The sequence below is a fragment of the Macadamia integrifolia genome, chromosome 2 (assembly GCF_013358625.1).
Source record: "Macadamia integrifolia cultivar HAES 741 chromosome 2, SCU_Mint_v3, whole genome shotgun sequence".
NCBI lineage: Eukaryota > Viridiplantae > Streptophyta > Magnoliopsida > Proteales > Proteaceae > Macadamia > Macadamia integrifolia.
In genome coordinates, this window is record NC_056558.1 from 4,619,942 (window position 1) to 4,642,707 (window position 22,766).

Consider the following 22,766-nt stretch of genomic DNA (forward strand, 5'->3'; position numbering starts at 1 on the left):
TGTGTAAACTTATCTTAATTAAACCATTAATTACACTTAATTTAAGCTAATTGAGGTGGGTGAACATCCCCAACATATAAATTAACCCTATGATCATAAAACTCTAAGTTGAGAATGATTTCAAATAAAAGAGAAATAGAAAATTAAGCTAGAACATGTGCCTAGGGTCTCATTCTCTATGGAAAATTTATTTCTTAAAGTCCTTACGTATCTTAGGAGTAGAACTAAGAGGTGACGAGACACGGCACTAGGCCATCGACTGTCCATCATCACCTAGGACTCGAGGTGAGGGGATTGGTATGATTTTATTTTATGAAATGTTTATGTTACTATCTATATATGGATAAACATGTTAATTGCATATTATAAACTTGTTACTTATGTTGGATGTGTATGTTGCATAATGATATGAGTTGTGAATGGAACATGTGTGTGTGTGTATGTCTTTGAATGTGTGTTGTGGAGATTGGAGCGCAGGGTGGTCGAAGGTTGGTTCCGACACTGCACACCCATGGTGTGTGAGTGTGGGGTACAAGGTAGCCGAAGGTTAGTTTCGGCATTGTATGCCTACGGGGAGTGAGTGTGATTGTAATATGGTGTGACATGTTAGAATGCATTGGGTTAAAATAATTACCTTGGTACTACAACCCTTGCAAATAGGAGTTTATGTATTGGCTAATCCTACCGTCCAATGGACTGAGGATGGGAACAATTTTCGGTGACCAAGGTAGGGGGTGTCGGCGTTGTGACTAACCCACACGTGATGTTGGATTCGATGGTGGGTATGCCCTACATGCAATGTTGGATTCGATGTAGTGGTATTATGGAGGATTATTAATAGGGGTTTATTAGGTACTAAAGAAACCATGTAGGGATCGGTATGTTCCTGACTCGTAACTAGCTTATATCCTTGGAGATCGATAATGAACATTCGTGACTGGGGATACCACCTATATTGTAGTAGCACTAATACCCATTATGGACTTAGAAATTGTTGCTTAAAATTGTTTGATAATAAATGGATCATGTCATTGAATTCATATTGATGTGGTTGGGCATGGATATTTATATTATTGTATTTTATTGGATTGTTATGATTGCTTGTGTGTGTTACCCTTAACTGGGCTTCGTGGAAACTTACCCCCGTTGTTGATTCAGATAATTCTTCAGAAACTGTGATTGAGGATTCGGCTCTTTACGGAGGTGACCTCTGGGATGAAGAGTTGATTGCACACGAGGATGGATGCGTGTGCAATGACTGTGCATTTGGAACACACTGAAAATGGGAGTATCATCTTCTCTTTTTGATTATTTTTGTACTTAGCAGAGGTAGCCCTAGGGGCATCATTGTAATTGATATTCCATTGCGAAAGCATTTTGTTAAATATGATAAATACTGTTAAACTCTATCAGTTATGTATATTTGACTCTTATTATTATCTTGTGATGTAGAATCATTTCATAATTTTATGCACTTAAAGTACTGCATCGTGGATCCTTGATGGATTATGGACATGCACAAGTGTTCATGTCGCTAGCCTTCAGGTGAGTGAAAGTGGGTGTGACACCAACGACACAAAAGCCCTTGGGGAAAAAATCTTCAGTATTGTACACATGCCCTGCTAAGAAAATTGATCTACCACAAGCTTCACTTATCCTAAGCGGATCATTTCAATGTTCTCCTACACCAGGAATGTCTCAATGAATTCCACTGTCACAAATTCAATTGGCCAAACTTGCACCATTATCTTCATCTAACTATATGTGAGACATACACACATAGGTAAGAGACACACTCGACCAAGGCACCTTTTGTAAATTCGAATTCCCTCCCTCTAGATAACAATCAACTCACCCCATCTCTTCCCACAACCCATGGATGGTTTGGGAAAGGGGATGATTACCGGTAGAGAAGAGGAACCAACTCATATGTATGAGAGTGAAAATTATCAAAATTTCATACAAGAACCATTTTCGTGCAAGCCTGATCCACATTCTTCACCTACGTCTCCAAGGGTTTTCACTTTTCACCCAAGTCACTTCTACTGATCATTGACCTGATTGAATAATCTAGACTGTTCGTTCAACTTCTTATCTCCACCGTAGATAAGACTATCAAATCAAGACCTTCTCCAAGTCGTAGGGGCGAATCGCGGCTTTTGTTGTGGTGTGGACTAGTCTCTTTCTCTCTCCACCAAGATTACTATTAACTATAGCTCCTCGGACTCGAACACATCTCATCTCAGAGATCGAAGCAGAGAAATTCCGATCATGGCGTTAGCTTCTCGTCTCTTATCGAGATCCAGACAGGTACCTCCTTCTATCTCGATCGATTGAATGACTCTGCATTTCTATAATTGTTTTTGCTTCCGGTTGTTGTTCTTCATTCCATTTTATTTTTCATTTTTTGAGTCCGTCGGAGAATTTTAAAACGCCGTATATGCAATTTGGTAAGATAGTATCTCTTTCTGACGGCATCGGAAACTTGGAAATGTTGGTGATCGTAACTTTCTTCCCCCCAATTTTTTGTTGGGATTGGTCTATAATCTCCTTCCCCTCTCCCTCTTCTTTCATTTGGTTTCTTTTTTTCGGAAATTGTGTTTGGTATCCGATTGAATCCGGTTAACCTCGTTCACCAGAAGATGATGAAAGGGTTGGGACTCGAACAAATGACGCTATTGTTTACTCAGTAGAAGATACATATTTCTTGTAACTGGTGTGAAAATCAAAATTATTTTCTGGCAAGTATGATAACAAGAGAGGAGATTTTCATGTTGCCGCTGGAGTAAAATGTGTTATCTATAGGAGAATTGAGTATTGTTTTTGCCAAATGTTGAGAGAGAGTGACTGGTATCATACGCTTCTTACTGACATATAATGACCCCCATTCCATCTCACCCTGTGCTCCACTCTTTCTAGTATATCGCCCTTCTCATCTAAGATTTATTGTTTTTTTTTTTTTCACCTTTGAAATCAATAAGGTGATTGCAAAAAGCAAAATTCCTCGATATTCTTCCGTTTCCAGTACCAGGAGGATTCTTATAAGTATCAAGACACACTTTCTCTGATTTGCTTCCAGCTGTAATGGTTTTCTTCTCTCCACCTGGTGAGACCTGTAGACGCATGGGCAGCATATGCCCACAGTAAGTTTTGGAATTTTGTTGGATGATTTCAAAGGAGAGACCAACTGAAAGGTTTGAAGAGTATGGTACATGAAGCGGGATTCTTGAGAGTCTCCTTATGCTTATTGGCTTCCATTTTAACAGGTTTTAAGGATTGTATTGATGAATTCTTTATACATAACCCATCTATAGTGCTAACCTCTGAGTTGGGTTGATCACATACCGGTAATATTTATTGGATGTTCCCTTTCGCTTGAATGTAATTTATTTAGCTAGCACAGCAAGAAAAATTAAAAATCTAAGGTGAATCTAAGCCATATATATAGGGAAAATTTCGTTGTAACCAAGGTTGATAAAAAAAATCGTTAACCATTTTTTTCCCCTTTTAGTATGACGCACTTTTTTTCTTTCAATGAGGGTGAATACTATCATTTCACATGTCTACTAAAAGCTGCGCAGCTTTTAATAATGACATAATAACAAGTCAAATCCTTTTTTTTTTTTTTTTTTTTTTTTAAACCCTTTTTTAGCCCCACATTTAATACGGAATTAGACAAGGAGCAATCACAAGAATGTTACAAGTTCTCACTTCACCATTTTGGTGACAACAAGATACACCATATATTTCCATCCTTTTGGAGCAACTTAGACATCTCTTGTGATGCTATTCATTTGTTTTTACTTGCTTTTATGTCCGTTAAATTCACCATCTTTATAATTTCACTTCCTTGATGGTTGAACTCTTCATCCTTCTTAGCTCTTTGAGGACCTGTTTTCTTTTTCTCTTTCCGTCTTCTTCTCGTTTTGTGATTTTACAGTTGTATGTTTGCCAGATAGTTTTACGACAGGAGCATGGTGTTCCAGTTCGCTGCTTTGCCAAGGAAGCTGCACCCCCAGTCCTCAAGGGAGATGGTGAGTTAGTCAATGTATTTCTTTTTGTTTCAGCATCTCAGAGCTTCAACTTTAAGATACTAGTTGATGACTGTAAAACTTTGCACTATAGCATAGTCTGACTTGTTCAATCATTACTTTCCAAGCAGGTAAGGATTAAGCCTCCAAGGCCCGTGTAATGCACACTGGAACATAATGTTGGGGAACTATATGTTTTGAGTTTCAGTTTCCAATTTTTTTCAACATTAGGTTATCCTCAGTGAGCTGAAAATGTGGTCAATCCTATAGTTCAGTAATTAACGGTCTGCAAGCCAACTGCAAATACTTCAATTATTTGTTGTCGGTTGAACGTAGATCAAATTTTTAAAATGTTGGTAGCTGGGTTTAGCTTCTTTTAACCCTTCTTCTGTTACGGCATTGAATGAGAAAGGTAGTCTTTCTCTGAGTGTCTCATCTTTTTTCTAAATATATTATCATATGGGGGAGGTCGTCTGAAAAATAGATTGATAATTGATCCATTCTAGATCAGTAGATGGTGATGATGCCTTGAAAAATAGATGACCATTGATTCATTTTAGATCTGTAGATGGTTATGAGGCCTCTATTCATGATTTCCTTCCATGTCATTACATTCCACCAGGACCTGTATTTGTTCTTTGGAGAATAGGTGTCCTTTGTTTATTAATTTTTTTTTTTTTTTTCCTGTTTCTATGATCTGCACTGGCAATTGGATTTGTGTTGACAGAGATGTTGAGGAACATATTTGTTGAGGTAAAGAGTAAATTTGAGACAGCCCTTGGGATTCTTCGTAAAGAGAAGATCACCATAGATCCAGACGATGCTGCTGCAGTGACTCAATATGCAAAAGTCATGAAGACTATTAGGGAAAAGTAAGCATTTCATTTATTTTTTCTTGGTATTTTTTTTTTTTTTTGGCCCACGTCATTTTTTGGTTCAGGAAATGATTTCTCTTTCTCGGCTTGTGTGTTTCCCGCTCGCCCTTTCTTTGAGTGTGTGTGTGTGTGTGAGAGAGAGAGAAGTACATGCCCCAGATGAGCATGTGATATTTTTGATGGAAGTTACTTTCTCTCTCATGGATCAATAAAAGTTCCTGATTATGAGTATAAGATATAGGATTGATTAAGTCTCTTTCAGTTTTCTGGAGCAACCAAACAGCTCATGGGGAACCTCACTTTTGTAGCAGAGCTTACTTCCTTCACTTGGCAACTAGATAATGCTTTAATATGTATTATCTTGTATGTAATCATCTTTTCCTTTTTTACTATTTTTGTATTATTTAATATTATGTGTGTGGTATTTTATCGAGAACAAAAAATATCACTGTGGATCTTCTCTGTAGTGGATTTGATGAAAGCCTATTCGCTTGTTATCTTCATTTGTTTTACCACTTTTGCATTTTCTTTTATGGCAATATGCCAGTGATTCATTTGCATGTTTTATATTGTTGCACATGCAGAGCAGACTTGTTCTCAGAGTCCCAACGAATTCAGTATACCATTCAGACTCGGACTAAGGATATTCCAGATGCTCGGACATATCTGCTCACATTAAAGGAGATAAGAGTCAAGTGTGTTCTGTTTTTGTCTAATTGTTAAATCATATTCTTTATCTATCAATTTAATTCTATTTGCTTTTTTTTTTTTCTTGGAGCATATTAGATGTTAAAAATATTAGAACTTTGATCCAAAAGGATGTCCGAAAGATAGCCGATTGGTCTGAAGTATGTTACCTTGTGCTTTCTTCTGCTTGAAGAATTCCTTGGCACCCTTGTTAATTGGTTTCCAGTTTTTAATTGGGAAACTGCCTACCAATCTCCATTTACCCTTTCGTGCTGAATCGTAATAGCTGTGGAATCAAAATTTTCTCCTTTACATGGTTTATAGAGTCCAATTCAGTACTTCCTCATTAATATTCATGAATATGCATTCTTACAGGAGAGGCCTCACTGATGAACTTGGTGCCGAGGCTATGATGATCGATGCCCTGGAGAAAGTTGAGAAAGAAATCAAGCAACCACTTATGAGGTCTGACAAGAAGGGAATGGCTCTTCTTATGGCTGAGTTCGATAAAATCAATAAGAAGTAAGTGTCGTCCCAGAAGTGGAATACTACTTTTCTACCTCATTTGCTATCGGGTTATCTAACCTCCCAACAGATTAGTGTTTTTAGCAAACGTGAAAATTTCAGAACCGCAGGATAGGATCTAAAGCCAGAATAGAGGAAGCTTAGTAACTTAATCAAAATGGATCAGATGAGTCTGAAACTCCAGCTGAAGGGTCAATTCAAAAGGCAGAATGGATCTGCAAAGTCTGATCCAGATCTGATGGCTGGTTCTCAAGTGTTGGAGCTTTCCCCCTCTAATTGGGAAATTAGAATTCAAGACAGAATATCTGAATTGATGCAGGGATCTTAGAGTTCAAAACAGAAACTAAAACAACAACAACACAGGCTTTTCCCAACTAAATGGGGTCGGCTACATGAATACGTAAGAAGGTAAAATTAAAATAAAGTAAAAAGAAAGAAACAAAGCAACACCTCAGGAACATCCCACCTACATGGATCTTTGCCCTCTAAACAGCTCTGTTTGAGGTCATACTAGAGCCAAGATCTAGACTATATTTCTTTCCACACTACTACTCATATGGTAATTTTAGGCTTGCCCCTAGCTCTTTTAGCTCATTCCATGTTTATCTAATCACTCCTCCTTACTGGGGCATCCTAAGGCTTCCATTGATCATAGCCATACCACCTTTAATAAGGATCAAAATTAACGATTAACCAGTAAACAATGATCAGATTCAGAATAAGAATGATTCAGTTTCAGAAAATCAGAATTTGAAGACGTCTAACTTTGAGCTGTAGCCGTTACGGGAGGCCAGAGGTTGAGTTATTTATTGGGAGACTTAAGGGTCCTCTCTCCACCTTGATTTGCACACACAATCCCCATTAATTTGTGAGTATTCAGACAAAGCAAGGAGGGAGAGAAACCTATCTCCAGTAAAGTGAAAAGAAGGTTGTTTGATCAAGACAATGATGGCATCATGGTTTCATTTTCATCCGCAAGAGGAAATGGTACAATGGTGAACAGTACCGAATTCCTACTTTGATATTGTTGTATTCAAAGTGCATGAATGATCCTTTTGTTCATTGTCTTTCAATCACACCTATGGCAAATTTGCTTATTGGGAGACTTTCTGCATTGAATTGCAAGAAGGGGCATTGATTGATGATATTGCGAGTGGATTAACTGAGAGGACACATTGTCTGGATAGAGTTGAGCAATTATCAATATTTTACTTGGAAGTTGAAGTCACATTTTCATGATTGTGTCATTTGAGGAAGTTTGGAACTGGTAGTTGGGGTGGAAGGGCGAGGCAGTTGGATCAGATATTTTGTCATTCCAAGTGTTATTGGCATGTTTTTCTTTTAATAGAATGATAAAGTCCCTAGTGTTCTGGTATATTTAGCTGCCACCCCTTTTTAAATTATTTGTTGGGGCAACTGTGATTATTGTTTCACTTAATTAAACCAGTCTGAATGTTGGGGGGCGCACTCCTTGAAGTTACCATTATATTGTTAGATCTTATAAAGTAATCCATTGTTAATGGGTTACTCTGTACTTAAAACTTTTGCTTTGATGATTTGGTGATGTCATGGTTGCTTTGATTTAGGAAAGAATACTGTACTTTTTCTGTATCAGGGACTATACATATGATTTTTTTTAAATATATTTTTTTTATATATACATATTTAATCAGGCTTGGCGTTCGAAAGGAGGATTTACCTAAATATGAGGAAGCGTTGGAACATAAAATTGCACAAGCTCAGTTAGAAGAGCTGAAGAAGGATGCTCTTGAAGCAATGGAAACTCAGAAAAAACGGTGTGTTCCTTGGGTCTCTGTTTCTTTCCTGATGTTCTAATAGATGTTAAATAACTAACCCTCTCTTCTCGCACTCCCCCTTTTTATCACTTGTTATGGATTCACATCTCTTATTTATTTCAGGGAGGAGTTCAAAGATGAGAAGATGATTGATGTGAAGTCGTTGGACATCCGGAACTTCATCTGAAGTGAACGACTCCACTCACTGTTTACTGTGTTTAAAGTTTCTTGTTTTACTTTGTGGGGGAGAATTTTTGCCACATTTGTTCGGCTAGAAAGCTTGGGGCTCCACAAACTGAGAGGATGGTCCAATTACTTCATGGTTTTCCCCCCGGAATAAGATATATCTCAATTGGAGAGTTGAAAATAGTGAATTGATGAGAAATTAATTGCATTGTTTTTATTTCCAGATTCTTGATTTGACTTGCGTTGTTGAGGCATTTCCATGTGAAGCCCAAACATTAGTAAAATTCCTGGAAAATATTTTAGTCTCAACATAGATCCAAGGAAATTAAATCATATTGTCTGAAGGAATTACCAAAAAACATATACCATTTATGAAATTGAATGAAGAGGCTAAGAATGCCTTCACAACATAATTTTTCCAACTAACATGGTAACATAAAATGGGAGCCAACCCACTGGTATGTCACTATTATTATTCTTCATTCACACACTAAACTCATTTTTTATTCCACCAGCACTGACATGGTCGATAAAAGATGTTCCCCTTTCACTACAAAGATCATCATCATTATCTTCAGTTGTTGGTTTCCTTGGGGAAATATTTCCTCGCCCAGGCGTGTTTGCCATTGATTACAAACTTCGCTTTCCCTTCTGCATCGGCTTCTTGAAGGATGACATCCATGATCATGGCAGATTTAATGACGACACGCGCAAACAATGCTTGCACATAGGGTTGCTGCACTTCCTGCATGTATATACTCTCTACGCAGTCCCCATAGTTCCTACATAATCACAAAACAAATAAAGATATTGTTATTACTGATACAAATACTACTAGCTATGTTGGTCATGGAAATTTAGAGAGAATTAGTGAGGCAGGAATACATGGTGAGAAATGTCCGGAGTTCGGCTTCAGTGATTGGGTATCCCCGTGAAAAAGTAATGAAAAGAGTTCTACCGTCAGTCGGATTTTCCGTCGTATCAGCAGCGGCAACCAGAGTAGGATTTTGAGGAAGAAGAGCAGGTGAAGTTGAAGATGGACCACCCATTACAAACTGTGAATTGGGGAAGGGACTGGGGAAAGATGGCATTTGGAGTCCAGGTTGAGAAAGGCCAAGGCCAAGGCCCACCATAACCTGCTTCCCTCCAGCATCAGATTCAGCCAGATTTCTGGTTTCTCTTCCAGTCCTAAGTCCAAGCCCTGTGTCAGTTCTTTGTGGTGGTGGTGGAGGGGCATAGGTATTAGTGAAAGAATCAAAATTACTGAGTTCAGCAGCCACAGGGAAAAAAGGAGTAGCAGTGGGCCTTAAATTGACATTTAATAAGCCACCATCGCCCCCAAAGACAGAATTGAAGAGTTGGTATCGATGATTGTGAGTCTTTTGGATAATGTCATCAAATACTCTGGTACCCACATCAGTGAGGAACTTTGTTATGCTTCTGATTGCAGGAATCCTGTTCTCATTGAAAAAAGATAAGGAAATGACTGTAGAATTCAGAATTCTACGAGTGAAAAGGAGCTGTTCATCGTTGTTGGTATTGGTGTTGGTGTTAGCGTTTGCACCACCTCTTTCCAGAGCTTTTAAGCAATTAACAGCTTCGTTTGCAATGAGATTGAGAATCATATCTGGTAGTGAAAGGAGTCTCACAACAATATTTGGGAAGCCCAGGCTTTCTAACCACAACCACAGCCCAATAATCCTCATGGTCTCTTCAACCCCACGTCCTAGGCTGAGAACCAAACGCCCGAAGATCTCACGATCTATAGAGTGAAACCACTTCAATTCCTCTGTGGTGACAGATTGAGAGGGCGAGGAAGACGGTGAGGGATCCATTTTTTATAAATTTTAATGAGTTTAGTGAGGAGGGTGGAGTGGTGGTCGGAAGTTGTCTGCATTTTATGGTGGACGAAGGGTCGCCTCTGAAGCTTCACAACTCTCGGTGGAGCCTTTTTAACTCTTGGGCTGTGGAGGAACAGGCGCTCCTTCTCCTCCTTGTGAGGGGTTGTGATGCTTGCAAGTGAAGGCTGAGAGTACACGACGGTTCTGAAACAAAATGTCTACTCTACTTGCTTCGTTTGGTCTTCGTGGATCGACGTATCTCTTTGGTGACTTTTGCATGGCCATCTCTCTCTCTCTCTCTCTCTCTCTCTCTAAGTTTTAGAAAGTTAGATTAATTAATGCTACACGTAGAGACCAACAACGACCGTGAAATACAAAAATCCCACCATGGCCAACCAAGTCATTTCCCAAATGTTAATTAGTCAGTATTTGAAATCACTCTCCTCAAATTGTGAAGAAGGAAAAAGCTTAGGTAACGTTAACTTTTATCGACTTTGAAGGTTTGACTAGAGCTCCAAGCCCAACTTTGAGTCCCATTAGCTGAGTCCAAGCCCATCTTGAATCCTGGCTAGGGCCTAAAAACTTCAACCCATGCCCAATCCAACAGGGCTCAGCCCAGCCCAAGTGCACCTTGATTGGACAGGGCTGGATCGGGCTGTCCCTAATTGGTCCTGACTCCGGTTTGTCATCTAGGGCCGGCTATACCCTGATCATACAAAATATGAAATGACTATCTTGGAGTCAAGTTCTACCACAACTATTCAATGAGAAACCGTGGAAGTTGAAGGTATTTTAAAGGACCTCGAGAAAGCAAAGGCGGAACAATGGAATGAATGTACATGAAATCTGGGTCTCAAATAAGGAATTACTTTGTCTCATTTCACAACCAACCAAGGGTGCATGGCCACTTTTGCATTTTACTACCACTTTTGCATTCTACAAGATGCAAGTAATATCTCGGTCTCGAACAATGGAATTACTTCGTCTCATTACACAACCAACCAAGGATGCATGGCGACTTTTGCATTCTATAAGATTCAAGTAATAGCTCGGTCTGGAACAATGGAATTACTTCGTCTCATTCCACAACCAACCAAGGGTGCATGGCCACTTTTGCATTCTACAAGATGCAAGTAATATCTCGGTCTATAAAGTTTGTATGTAAAGGGAAAGAAAGCAACTTTACTATGAATCTTATTTTTAGCTTAGCATGTAACACCCCTATTGGAAAATAAGGAGTATGACTTAGATTTGGGAACTGTAAACATACTTGATTAGTAATATAAAGTTTTCATTATAAAAAAAAAACCTATAAAATTCACTGAAATTTATTTTTTACTTTTTTTTTTTCTAGGCCTTTCATCGATTACTAATCCAATAAAATCTATTCATATGCATTACATGACAAGCAATGATTAAAATTCACTTATTGCCGAGACAATGGTGAGACATAATATTATCATCAATTAAATAATTGGGAGGGTGTTAGCACAAAAAAAAAAAAAAAAAAAAAGAACTAACATATTAAAATTAACATATTAGCTGCAATAGTGAGATATAATATGATCATCAATCAGATAATTGGGAGAGTGTTAACACAAACATAAGAAATGACAAAAAAACAATCAGTTTTAAGCAAAATGATATAGATATTTAATGTGATTCATACACCAATATGGTGCTACATATATGGGCGAAATTGAAGAGAATTCATTATTTGATGAAAATAAAAAAATACAAGGAAGATCTCTCTTTTTATTGATAAAATAATGAAGATATCTAAAAGCATCAAAATTCGCAGCAGAAGCCCTTTCCCAAAAAACCCTAACAGTGGGTTTAAGCAGGTCAAACGGGCATTGTAGGATCAAGGTGGTGAAGCTACCCTTTAACTCCAAGCCAATGCCTAAAGGGAAGTCACTTTTTCATATCAGAACCGAATCATTTACTAAGTTCCCACTTACATTTAACAACCTCAGTTGTAGATTCCAAGCCAACGGCCATGCGTATGGTTTCAATTATCGGTATTGTATTAGTTGTATCGGTCATATCTGATCATTATCGGCTGAAACCAATTCTCAATCTTTGAATGATTGGAATTAATTACCCATATTCTTTCAGAGGTAAAACAGTAATAATACGTACTTTTAAAAAAAGATAAAGGTCAAAACCAACCGATACTTACTAATCCGATCTAGAATGGTATGAATCATCTGCTGATATCGATACAAATACCGTCCCTAAATCTGTGGTCACGTTTATGTAATGCTATTAATCCATTTTCCTGGTAGAGTTACAGAAAACCGTAACGTAACGTAAAGTAACGCAACGCCAATGACGATCCCACAAGAACCCATCGCCCAGCGGAAAAAGCCACATCAGAGCCATGCATGTACCACTATTGGTAAAAAGAATAGCCACGTCATGTGGTCCACGTGTAAACATTTGACGTGGATGAGTCTCTGATGGAAAAGGCCCGTTCAGAGAAACCGCGGCGTCTCTCCCAAGCTGACTACAGATTCTTCTTCAACTCCAACGGTCCTTTAAATCGGAAAGAAACTGCCCGACGGATCCTCACCGTCAAAACTACGCAGATTTCTCAACTAAATCTTTTCGGACGAAGATACCGCTCTACACGGAGCCCACTCAATACTCATCTGTGTACTACGACGTCACGGATTCCGTTACGAAGACGTTGAGGGTGTTAAGGTAAGTTACTCCCATCTCTTGCCCTCTTACAACATCACACGTGGGAATGTAAAAGTGCTCGATGTATAGGCTTGCCAGGTCAGCGTGACACACGTGCCGGATCCTTAAAACCGAAGCATGTAACGTCGCGTTGGTTCAGTTCCCTTATTCACTCTGGAGGGTTCTCTTCTTTCCTCTTCTCCGTTTCTGTTTTGCTTCCCTCTTCCCCCATTCTTTCTCTCTCTCTCTCTCTGCAAAAGATAACCTAAAAAAAAAAAATAGAAAATCAAATCCAAAATAGAAACCCTAGTTGCAATCCTCCATTAGCGTCTGTCGTGATCACAACCGTAATTCCTACACTAATACCTCAGCTTCTGTTGGTGTTTGTGTTTCTCTCAATCTTTACAGCTGTAATGGCCAATGCTCCTCCAATTGTGGCACAGCCAATCCAACCACAGTCATCGCAGCAGCAACAGCCGCAAGTGCAGGCTCCAGGAGCAGGGTTCGGCAACGCTTCTCTGTATGTGGGGGATCTCGACCCATCAGTTGGAGAAGCCCAACTCTATGATCTTTTTAGCCAGGTTGCTCCAGTCGTATCGGTTAGGGTTTGCAGGGATCAGATCAGAAGGGTCTCTTTAGGTTATGCTTATGTTAATTACAACACCGCTCAGGATGGTTAGAGCTCTTTGATCCATCATTTAATTACCTTTTGATTTACCTTGATTTCTCAGTTTTCCTTTTCATTCTATTTTGGTGTTCCGAATTAAAATTTCCATGACGACTTTGATCATGCATCCCTTCTAGGGTTTCCTTTTGTCATTGAGTTTTAATGTTGTATTGATAAACTCTATGTGCTTTAGATTTTTTTAACGGAATGGCGTCATTCTTTGTTAAATGCTTCCCTCTTTTTTTTTTTCTCCTAATCTATTCATTTTGATTACTAGTTGCATAAAATATCAAGTATTGGGTGCTAGTCCTTTATTTTGTGTCATTCTAGTTCATCATGGTTTTTATGACTATTGTTAATGTAATATGAGTTCGAAGTAGAATCTGATGATCGGAGTTTCTCTTACTGATGATTTTCTTATTAAAAAATGTCATCAAATCCTTAGCATAGAACCGTGGGAGCCATTTTCCTGTTTGTACCTCTAAGCCCCAGTGGTTGCTGGAATAAAAAATATCCCCCCCCCCCTCCAATTTACGGATGAAAACATCATATTTGATGGGCATATGTTATCTTTTGGAATCTTAATTACATTAAATTTAGGGCATTTTGTGTTCTATTATATTTTATGGTGAACGAGCATGGAGGGCTATGTAAGTCCAAATGTTGAATGTTACTGTTGAAAATCTAATTATTCCTACTTGATAGCACCACTATAGATTTGTTTATAGCCTTTTATTTTTATTATGGAAGAAAGGATTTCTTTTTTGTTGACAAAGAAACACATCATACAGGATGGACAAAACAAGTTCTGTTGTTTTCTTTTCTTGGCGATAGACTATGTGATATAGGTAGTTGATATTGTGCATAATACATTGATGATTGATGATTTATTTGACTTTTTGTTGTTGTAAAAAGGACGATGAGTGAGACATATGGTGATGTATATCAGTTAGAAAAAAATTTTTGTTCAGTAAATTTTTTTTTGGGTGATGAGTAATTTTATAAGCTAAACTTAGTTGAAACATATTTCAATATATCAAGGAAAACCAAATAAATGTAACACTGTTTTTTATAGACAAATGTCCTATTTTATTTGTATTTTTGGGTGTTGTAATACTGGTTTTCATTTACTTGAATCTTCCTACATCTAAAATTGCATCATTCCTTTTGAGAAAGCCTTATTTGTTGTTTAGTACCACTCTCCTCCGCCCTTGAAGATGATAGATAGGGAGAGAGATTATAGCGTTTATTTACTTTATGAATGAATCAATTTTGTTAGTCATAGCAATGTCATCATGATCACTCATATAAAAGAAAAACTATATCATGATGATCATGGTAATTATGCGAGGATAAGAAACGGGTTTTTTTTTTTGGTATCTTAATTGTTTGGATTGTTTGAATGGTTATTGCAGCTAGTAATGCAATGGAATTGTTGAATTTTACGCCCATCAATGGAAGACCAATAAGGCTTATGTTCTCGCATCGAGATCCTAGCATTCGAAAAAGTGGATTTGCTAATGTATTTATTAAGAACCTGGACACATCGATTGATAACAAGGCATTGCATGACACCTTTGCTGCTTTTGGTTCTGTACTGTCTTGCAAGGTGGCTACCGATAACAATGGTCAGTCAAAAGGATATGGGTTTGTACAGTTTGATTCGGAGGAGGCTGCACAAAATGCCATTAAACGGCTGAACGGGATGCTGATAAATGATAAACAAGTCTATGTTGGTCTTTTTATTCGTCGTCAAGAAAGAGATCAGGCGAATGGTTCTCCAAAGTTTACAAATGTATATGTAAAAAATTTGTCTGAAACAACTACTGATGAGGACCTGAAGAAAATATTTAGCAAGTATGGTCCCATCACTAGTGCAGTTGTTATGAGGGATGCAAATGGAAATTCTAGATGCTTTGGTTTTGTTAATTTTCAGAACCCAGATGATGCTGCTTCTGCGGTTGACTACTTGAATGGAACTACTTTTAATGAGGACAAGGTTTGGTTTGTGGGAAGGGCTCAAAGGAAATCTGAAAGAGAGGCTGAGTTGAAGGCCAAATATGAACAGGAAAGAAATGGTAGGCTGGAAAAACTTCAAGGGGCCAATTTGTATCTGAAAAATCTAGATGATACTATCAATGATGAAAAACTGAAGGAGTTGTTTTCAGAATTTGGAACTATTACATCCTGCAAGGTATATTTCCTGCAATTGATATAATTTCTTTGGCCCTCTGTTATTATCATAGACCGCTGTTTAACTGAGTGCATCATTTCATATTTCTTAGGTCATGATTGATCCACAAGGTGTGAACAAGGGATCCGGTTTTGTTGCATTTTCTACTCCGGACGAAGCTAGTAGAGCTGTAAGTTTGTTGTCTTTCACTCTTTCCCACCAGTAATGTGTTTTCTTTTGTTCATATCCTCCTTTCTAGACAGAACTTGTTCATTCTCTCACACCTCTATGATTTAAAAATATCATCTAATTTTGTTTAGGTAAATGAAATGAATGGGAAGATGATTGGGCGGAAACCTCTTTATGTTGCTCTGGCTCAACGCAAGGAAGAAAGGAAGGCAAGGCTTCAGGTGATGCACCTTACCTATTTCATGGATTATCTTCGCCCTGATTCCTGTTTTGCATCAGTCGTTGGTGTTGCATTGTTCTGGAAAACCTAAATTCTGATATACTGGCTTATATCCTCTTTTGCTTTTTTGGTCTTCCTTTCTGGTTTAGTTTGGTTTCCTGGCATATTATATCATGTTCACAATTTGATTGCCTGAAAGTCAGAAATCTTTGAAATTGAGGCTCTGTTGTTTCGGCATAAAATATGCAGAAAAGAAGTTCTACTGTGAAATCAAAGTTTCCACTTTTTGTTTTTATGTTTATTTTTGGCCTATGTATGTGTGTGACCCTGTTGCAGTACAACATATGGTACGGCTACATAATTCAAATTTAGTTAAAGTGGATTTTTATGTAATTAATACACAAGCATTGAAAAATATTACTATGGTATGTTACATCATATTTTACCTCCTACGAACACATATCTGAAATTTTTCAAAATGTAATTTGTAAAACTTTTCCATGTAAAGATTTTCCAAATGAAAGTTTTATATGTAAATTTCTACATGGAAACAAATGCAGCCTGCTTAAAAAAATTATTAATAACCGCAAATACATTCTTTTTATATTCGTCTTTGCCATATTTTCCATGCCTCATTCATTGACCCGATTGTTCGTTTTTTACTGTAGGCACAATTTTCTCAGATGCGGGCTCCTGGTGCAATGGCACCTGTGCCTTCAGGGATGCCCGGATTTCACCCTGGGCCTAGGCTTGCCCCTCAGCAGTTGTATTTCGGTCAAGGCTCTGGTCTTATTCCTCCGCAGCCGGCAGGATATGGCTTCCAGCATCAACTCTTGCCTGGGATTCGGCCTGGCATTGCTCCAAACTTCATAATGCCCTACCACCTTCAGAGGCAAGGACAACCTGGACAGCGGATGGGTATGAGGAGGGGTGGAACCCCACAACAGATGCAGCAACAGCAGGTTTGATTTGTTAATTACTCTCCCTTACTGTGAATGACCGGAACCACCACAAATCTTATGCTTCTGCACTATATCACCTAAATCTGCTCTATCAAAGTTTTCTGAATCATGTGAACACTGAAAAGAAAATCTCCAATTGATTGAAATTGTTGGATCCATGTGTGCCTTCATACATTTGTGGTTGTTATCATAGTTTTTAAGGCGCTGGTGCGACAGAGGCGTTTGAGGGCCTGTCGGAGCGCCTTAGCAATAAGGCGGGCATAAAGCGTCGCCTTATTGACTAAAGCGTTCTTGTGTACTTTTTTTTATAAAACCAATCTATTTGACTCAATACTAGTTAAATCCTATTACTCATATGCTAAATAAATATTAAATGTTTATATTCATACTAATGTAAGATATTCATCAAGAAAACAAATCAATAAAGTGAATAAACTAAGTTCATCATCAATTCATCATCAATCATCAATCATCAATCATCAATATTCAATCATGAATCATCAATATTCAATCATCAATCATCATAACATATTAACATATAATATAAATACATAATTATGAAACAAAATTATAAATATAAAGAAAAGAAGACATAAAATATACAAGTATTTATTATACTTACCTCTATGATGTCATAATGAGTGCCTAAGCCCTAAGATCATCCACTATGTTTCTACTCCTGTCAAAGAAGTAATTAAGAACTTAGAATTAAAATACATCGAAAGTAAAAATCGAGATGCCAAATTAAATGGATGAGAAGTGACTAACCTGGGGATTCTTAATCATTCTAAAAAACTTTAAACTTCAATGAAGTTAAAACATAAAATAAACTAAAATGCTAAGAATTTAGTAAAGAAAGAAAGTCAAATACTTAAAAGTTCAAGGACTCAAAAAACTTTAAAGTTTAAAGACTCAAAATACGTCAAAGTTCTAAGACTCAAAGACTTTCAATCCAAATCAGAAATTAAATTAAAATATTCTTCTTCATCTGCATTCTGTTGCTGGCTTGCATCATTTGGAGCTATGCCATAATCATCCTCAATGTTTTCATCATCACGAATATCCTCTTCACTCATCTCATCCACTTCTTCATCTGACAAATCCTCAAGCTCAACCCTCCTACCACGCCGGGTATAGCAAAGATTGGTTCCACTGGTAGATGCTGGAGCCCTCCTTGGTCTATTGTGGCCTTGATATGATGAAGATGCTCCAAGTGCTCTATCAACATCTCTCCAAGTGATATCATTCTCAGGATGCACTAATTCATCCTCTGATTCACCAATCATCCACTCACTACTCCAATTAAGATCATCGAGCAACAATGGATTGTAGTTTCTACATTGTTCTTTTCTTTCTTGGAACCTTGCTTGAAGTCGGCGATTATATTGAATGTAGACAAGATCATTTAACCGTTGATGCTCTAACCTATTCCTCTTCTTGGTGTGAATCTGAAAAACATTAATAATATGAGGTTATCTACTTATCTTCAATAAAACCATATTAAGTGAAGTACATGTACTATTGTATTCAGAACTCAATAGTCAATACTCACAAATTCAAATGTGCTCCAATTGCGCTCACAACCAGAAGATGAGCAACAAAGACCAAGTATGCGCAATGCAAGCTTTGAAAGGTCAGGAGCAGTACTTCCATGTCGAGACCACCAAGAGACTATAAATATATAATATAAAAAAATAAGTTAAGTAAAAAGTCAACATACAAAGTTCTAAACTAATTAGAACTTTAAAAGGAAATATACTTACTAGGATTCAACTTGTCCCTTTGTCTAATCGCCATGTCCTTTGCAAAACTTCCTTGAACAGTGGTATACTTGTCAACCTGGACAATGATCTTATCTTGCAAGGTCTCATCAGGCACCAACCTTACAAGAACATCATTGAAGGCATCACTTGCTTTTTGAGCTAAGTCCAACTCATTATCAGGATTATCTGCTATTGCCTTAAAGAACTTGTTTGGATTGAGGAAAAAGGCAGCTAAATATATTGATCCATTCATCATAGTCTCACAACGGTGATCAACAATCGCTATGATTTTCTTCCATTTCCTTTCATCATCTCCAAATTTTTTTTTGATGTTCTTCTTTGCCACTTGTATTGCCATATATACATCAGGCATAGCAGGCAACTCATCACCATCTACAATCCTCAAGAGTTGAAGAAGAGGCTGTGATGCTCTTATACAATCCATCACACCATTCTAGAATGTTGTAGCAAACACAGTCTCAGAAGCATTCTTCCCTGCCTCTGTAGATGCAAGCTTAGAACGGGACAATTCATCATCAACAAATAATTTTTTCAAAGATTCTCTGTGCTTGTATAAGCTCTGGAGTGTTAAAAAGGAAGAGGCAAATCTAGTCACTCCAGCCCTCACTAAGTCTCCTCCTGTTTTTTGCCTCATGGCTTCAAGAAGACGAGTGTGCCTGTAGATGAATGCAGTCAATTTCCTGCCCTTCGATATAACAGACATATAAGAGCGTAATTTGCCTACTTCCTCCATCATAAGGTCTATGCAATGAGCTACACATGGACTCCAAAATAACCTCTTCCTTTTCTCCATTAGTAGTCGACCCGCTGCAACATAGTTGGCAGCATTATCAGAGACTACTTGAACCACATTATCTTCACCAATCTCTTCAACCTTACTATCAAGTAGCTTAAATAACATTTCAGCTGTTTGTGATTGGCTAGATGCATCCACAGACTCCAAAAAAAAAGTCCCCTCCGGACAATTGACAAGAAAATTAATTAGGTGCCTTCCTCTCTTGTCTGTCCACCCATCTGACATGAGTGTGCACCCATGTTTCCTCCAATATCCTTGATACTTCACCTTTAACTCATCAATTTTATCCTTTTCAGACTTCAATAGAGGCCCCCTATAGTCATGAATTGAAGGGGGCTTGAAACCTGGTCCATATTGACCAATTGCCTCTACCAATTCCTCAAAACTCCTTAACTTCAAAGCATTAAATGGAACACCACTCTCATAAGCCCACCTTGCAAAATAAGAACGAAGTTTATCTCTTTCTTCTTCTCCTCTTACTCGGTTCTCCATTGTTGTTTGATATGAACCTTTATCCCGCCTATCTGCAACCACTTCTTCAGGAGTCCTCCTCACATGCTTATCCATGGGACCCCTTACTTGTTGTTTGGATTGTGTTTGAATGATAGCTTTATTTCTTCTTGAAGTTGTCCCAGAGCTAGGGATAGGAAATGAGACCCCCAAATCAGATACTATATTCTGTTGTGGTCCCGTTACTTCTGTAGGTCCATCACTAACATCCAAATCATCCAAACAATCAAAGTTCCTCTTCCTCTGGTTCTTCAATATTGCATCTCTCATCTCTTTAGCAATTGCTTCAGTTGTTTTCACACACTTGGCTACATCTCCATAGCCACCAATAAGATGTTGCTTCAATCGTTTTATTCCTCCCCTGACATCCTTCCCACAAAGGGTACATTTAATCCAATTTCTGTCTGATACGTCAGGCCAATACCCATATTTCCATCCAGGATCATTTGATTTAGCTCTCTTTTTCGGATCCTTGCTTGGATCAATCGTTGATTGTGCAGTAGCAGCAGTACTTGTATTTTCACCCCCACTGCTACCACCAATTGTTTCCATAGATGAGTGGATTCAACTTGTCTCTTTGTCTAAGACTGTAATGTGAAAAGGTAATCAGAATAAGAAGGTTGTAATCAGACTGTAATGTCTCTAAAATTATTTTAATAAATATGTTAAGCCCTAATGTTATTAAAAAAAAAAAAAAAACTGAACCTACACTTATCAACCAACCAATCATCTTTGTCACCATAGGAAGAAAAAAAAAAGGAAAAAACACTAATCATACGAAGAAGGAAGAAGCAGGGAGAAGAAAGAAGAAAAGAGAGAAAAAAAAACTTCACTTACAAAGTTACAAACCAGCCAACAGCAGCCAACAGTCACAGGAAGAAAAAAAAAAATAATAATCATACGCAGAAGGAACAAGCAGGGAGAAGAAAGAAGAAAAGAGAAACAAAAACATGCAAAATCAGAAATTTAAAATACAAACTAAAAGTCTAAAACATACCTAGAGAAGAATCGAAGGAGAAGGAGAAGCCGGAGGTTGCCGAAGGCTGTCGAAGGAGAAGGAGATGCCGCCGGATGTCGAAGGAGAAGGAGAAGGAGAAGCCGGAGGTTGCCGAAGGCTGTCGAAGGCTATCGAAGGAGAAGGAGATGCTGTCGGATGTCGCCAAATGTCGCCGAAGTCTGTCGGAGGAGAAGGAGAAGTGCCGGAGGAATGATCGTCGCCTCGTCGGACGTTGGGGCTTGGGGTTTTGAGTTTTGGAGGCAAAGTCGACTTTGAGAGAGAATGAGAGAGGCACGGTTTTGATTGGGTTTGGTTTTTTTTTTATGGTAAGGGTTTGTAGTTTTTATATGATTTTTGATCCAATGCATCACATGTGCATCAGATTTTATACACCTCTCAATAATAATATGTAATTTGGAATCTTCATAAAAACAATTTTAAAATTTATTTTTAAAATATCCAGTACATAAGGCGACCGCCTTGTACACTAAGGCCCTATAAGGCGTCGCCTTGCACGCCTTTCAGCGACTTAGTATATAAGGCGGTCGCCTTTCACACTTCTCGTGAATTGGCGGACTGCCTTACTTCCAATGGACCGCACTGCCTTACCAGCGCCTTAAAAACTATGGTTGTTATTGACCTGCAACTCTGAACTGTCTGACATTTTTATTATTTAGTTGATGCAGCGTAATGCAAATCAAGGATTTAGATACATGCCAAATGCACGTAATGGGTTGGAGCCACCTTTGGTGCCTCAGGGACTTATGGGTCCGATGGTGCCTTTGTCACTAGATGTGTCTGGGTTGCCTGTGGCTCCAATGGAGGCATCACGGGCTGGGCCAGTTCCCATTCAAACACTTGCCTCTGCTTTAGCTTCTGCAACCCCTGAGCAACAACGCATGGTATGCAGTCTCTGTCCTATCTTTTCTTTAGGCCAACAATTTGATGTATCTCAAGTTTTTCCTTTTTGTGATTCATGCATATCATTCTGTGTGAACTGCAGATGCTGGGGGAACAATTGTTTCCGCTTGTTGAACGTCTTGAGCCTGATGTTGCTGGAAAAGTCACTGGGATGTTGCTGGAAATGGATCAAACTGAAGTACTCCATCTCATAGAATCACCAGATGCTCTGAAGAAAAAAGTTGGTGAGGCAATGGATGTTCTCCGACTAGCAAGTGCAGGAACAGATGCTGCTGACCAGCTTGGTTCATTGTCGCTGAATGATTAGCTGTGATTTGATTGGTTATCTTAAACAGTGTGTGTGTGTTAGTAGAGGCCCATTTTTTGATAGAGGGCTTGATGAGGAGCTTTCATTGTTTGGGGTTGTCGTTAAAAACTATTCTAATAGGTAGGATTGGTCATATTAGTTGAGTTGCAACTTTTTGGGGGCTTGGACATGCCATGGATTCATGGAATAGATTTATTGACTTTTTCTAAGATTTATGGGATTCTTTTTAGGTAGTAGATCTTTTCTATTTGTTTCCTTCCGTTGCTTGTCGTTGCCTGATATTAGTGGGTCTTTTGCTTTAACTACTTGCTTTGATTTTTTTTACATCTCAACAAGAAGGTTGATCAAGTGTCTCTCCTAAAGAACAGTGTTTTTGTCTCCTTATCCCTTAAGGTCATATACGGGTGCTATATAGACCCACTAATCCTTGGAAGGGCCCTTGAGTTTAAACGGGTCATTTCTTGGGTGTTGGGATGATACTGTGGCGTTTTAGACTGATGGCTTTTCTGCATCTTCCATGAAGGATGATTAAGATAGGCCTTACAGACTATCACAGGGCAGGAGAGGGGATATTGCACAAGACCTTGTTGGTATTATCGGTTTCGTTCAATAGG

General features: G+C 38.3%; 2 protein-coding genes across 4 annotated transcripts; both read left to right on the plus strand.

The window, feature by feature from the left end:
- The first annotated feature begins 2,143 nt into the window (after positions 1–2,143).
- Positions 2,144–8,323, plus strand: LOC122093204 (probable ATP synthase 24 kDa subunit, mitochondrial). Of its 2 annotated transcripts, none has more exons than XM_042663498.1 (7): positions 2,144–2,310; positions 3,956–4,034; positions 4,759–4,903; positions 5,491–5,601; positions 5,969–6,058; positions 7,792–7,914; positions 8,038–8,323. In XM_042663498.1, the coding sequence occupies exons 1-7, from the start codon at positions 2,272–2,274 to the stop codon at positions 8,099–8,101; spliced, it is 651 nt and encodes a 216-aa protein (XP_042519432.1). In that variant the 5' UTR covers positions 2,144–2,271; the 3' UTR covers positions 8,102–8,323. The 2 variants fall into 2 exon arrangements, with proteins under 2 accessions (XP_042519432.1, XP_042519425.1); XM_042663491.1 differs by having other exon boundaries at positions 2,149–2,310; positions 5,969–6,115.
- Positions 8,324–12,790: 4,467 nt separating this feature from the next.
- LOC122063178 (polyadenylate-binding protein 3-like) lies at positions 12,791–22,361 on the plus strand. Of its 2 annotated transcripts, none has more exons than XM_042626890.1 (7): positions 12,791–13,301; positions 14,709–15,487; positions 15,579–15,656; positions 15,787–15,876; positions 16,544–16,837; positions 21,602–21,826; positions 21,928–22,361. In XM_042626890.1, exons 1-7 carry the CDS (start codon positions 13,040–13,042, stop codon positions 22,150–22,152), a joined length of 1,953 nt encoding a protein of 650 aa, XP_042482824.1. In that variant the 5' UTR covers positions 12,791–13,039; the 3' UTR covers positions 22,153–22,361. The 2 variants fall into 2 exon arrangements, with proteins under 2 accessions (XP_042482824.1, XP_042482830.1); XM_042626896.1 differs by having other exon boundaries at positions 21,611–21,826.
- The last annotated feature ends 405 nt before the right edge of the window (positions 22,362–22,766 follow it).

Bases quoted from the DNA above. Each gene is read 5' to 3' on its own strand.
- LOC122093204 (XM_042663491.1), top strand. From the start codon at position 2,272: ATGGCGTTAGCTTCTCGTCTCTTATCGAGATCCAGACAG. The intron at 4,904-5,490 runs GTAAGCATTTCA...TTGCACATGCAG, and splicing joins ATGAAGACTATTAGGGAAAA to AGCAGACTTGTTCTCAGAGT. The intron at 7,915-8,037 runs GTGTGTTCCTTG...TATTTATTTCAG, and splicing joins ATGGAAACTCAGAAAAAACG to GGAGGAGTTCAAAGATGAGA.
- LOC122063178 (XM_042626890.1), top strand. From the start codon at position 13,040: ATGGCCAATGCTCCTCCAATTGTGGCACAGCCAATCCAACCACAGTCA. The intron at 15,877-16,543 runs GTGATGCACCTT...TTTTTACTGTAG, and splicing joins AAAGGAAGGCAAGGCTTCAG to GCACAATTTTCTCAGATGCG. The intron at 16,838-21,601 runs GTTTGATTTGTT...TTTATTATTTAG, and splicing joins AACAGATGCAGCAACAGCAG to TTGATGCAGCGTAATGCAAA.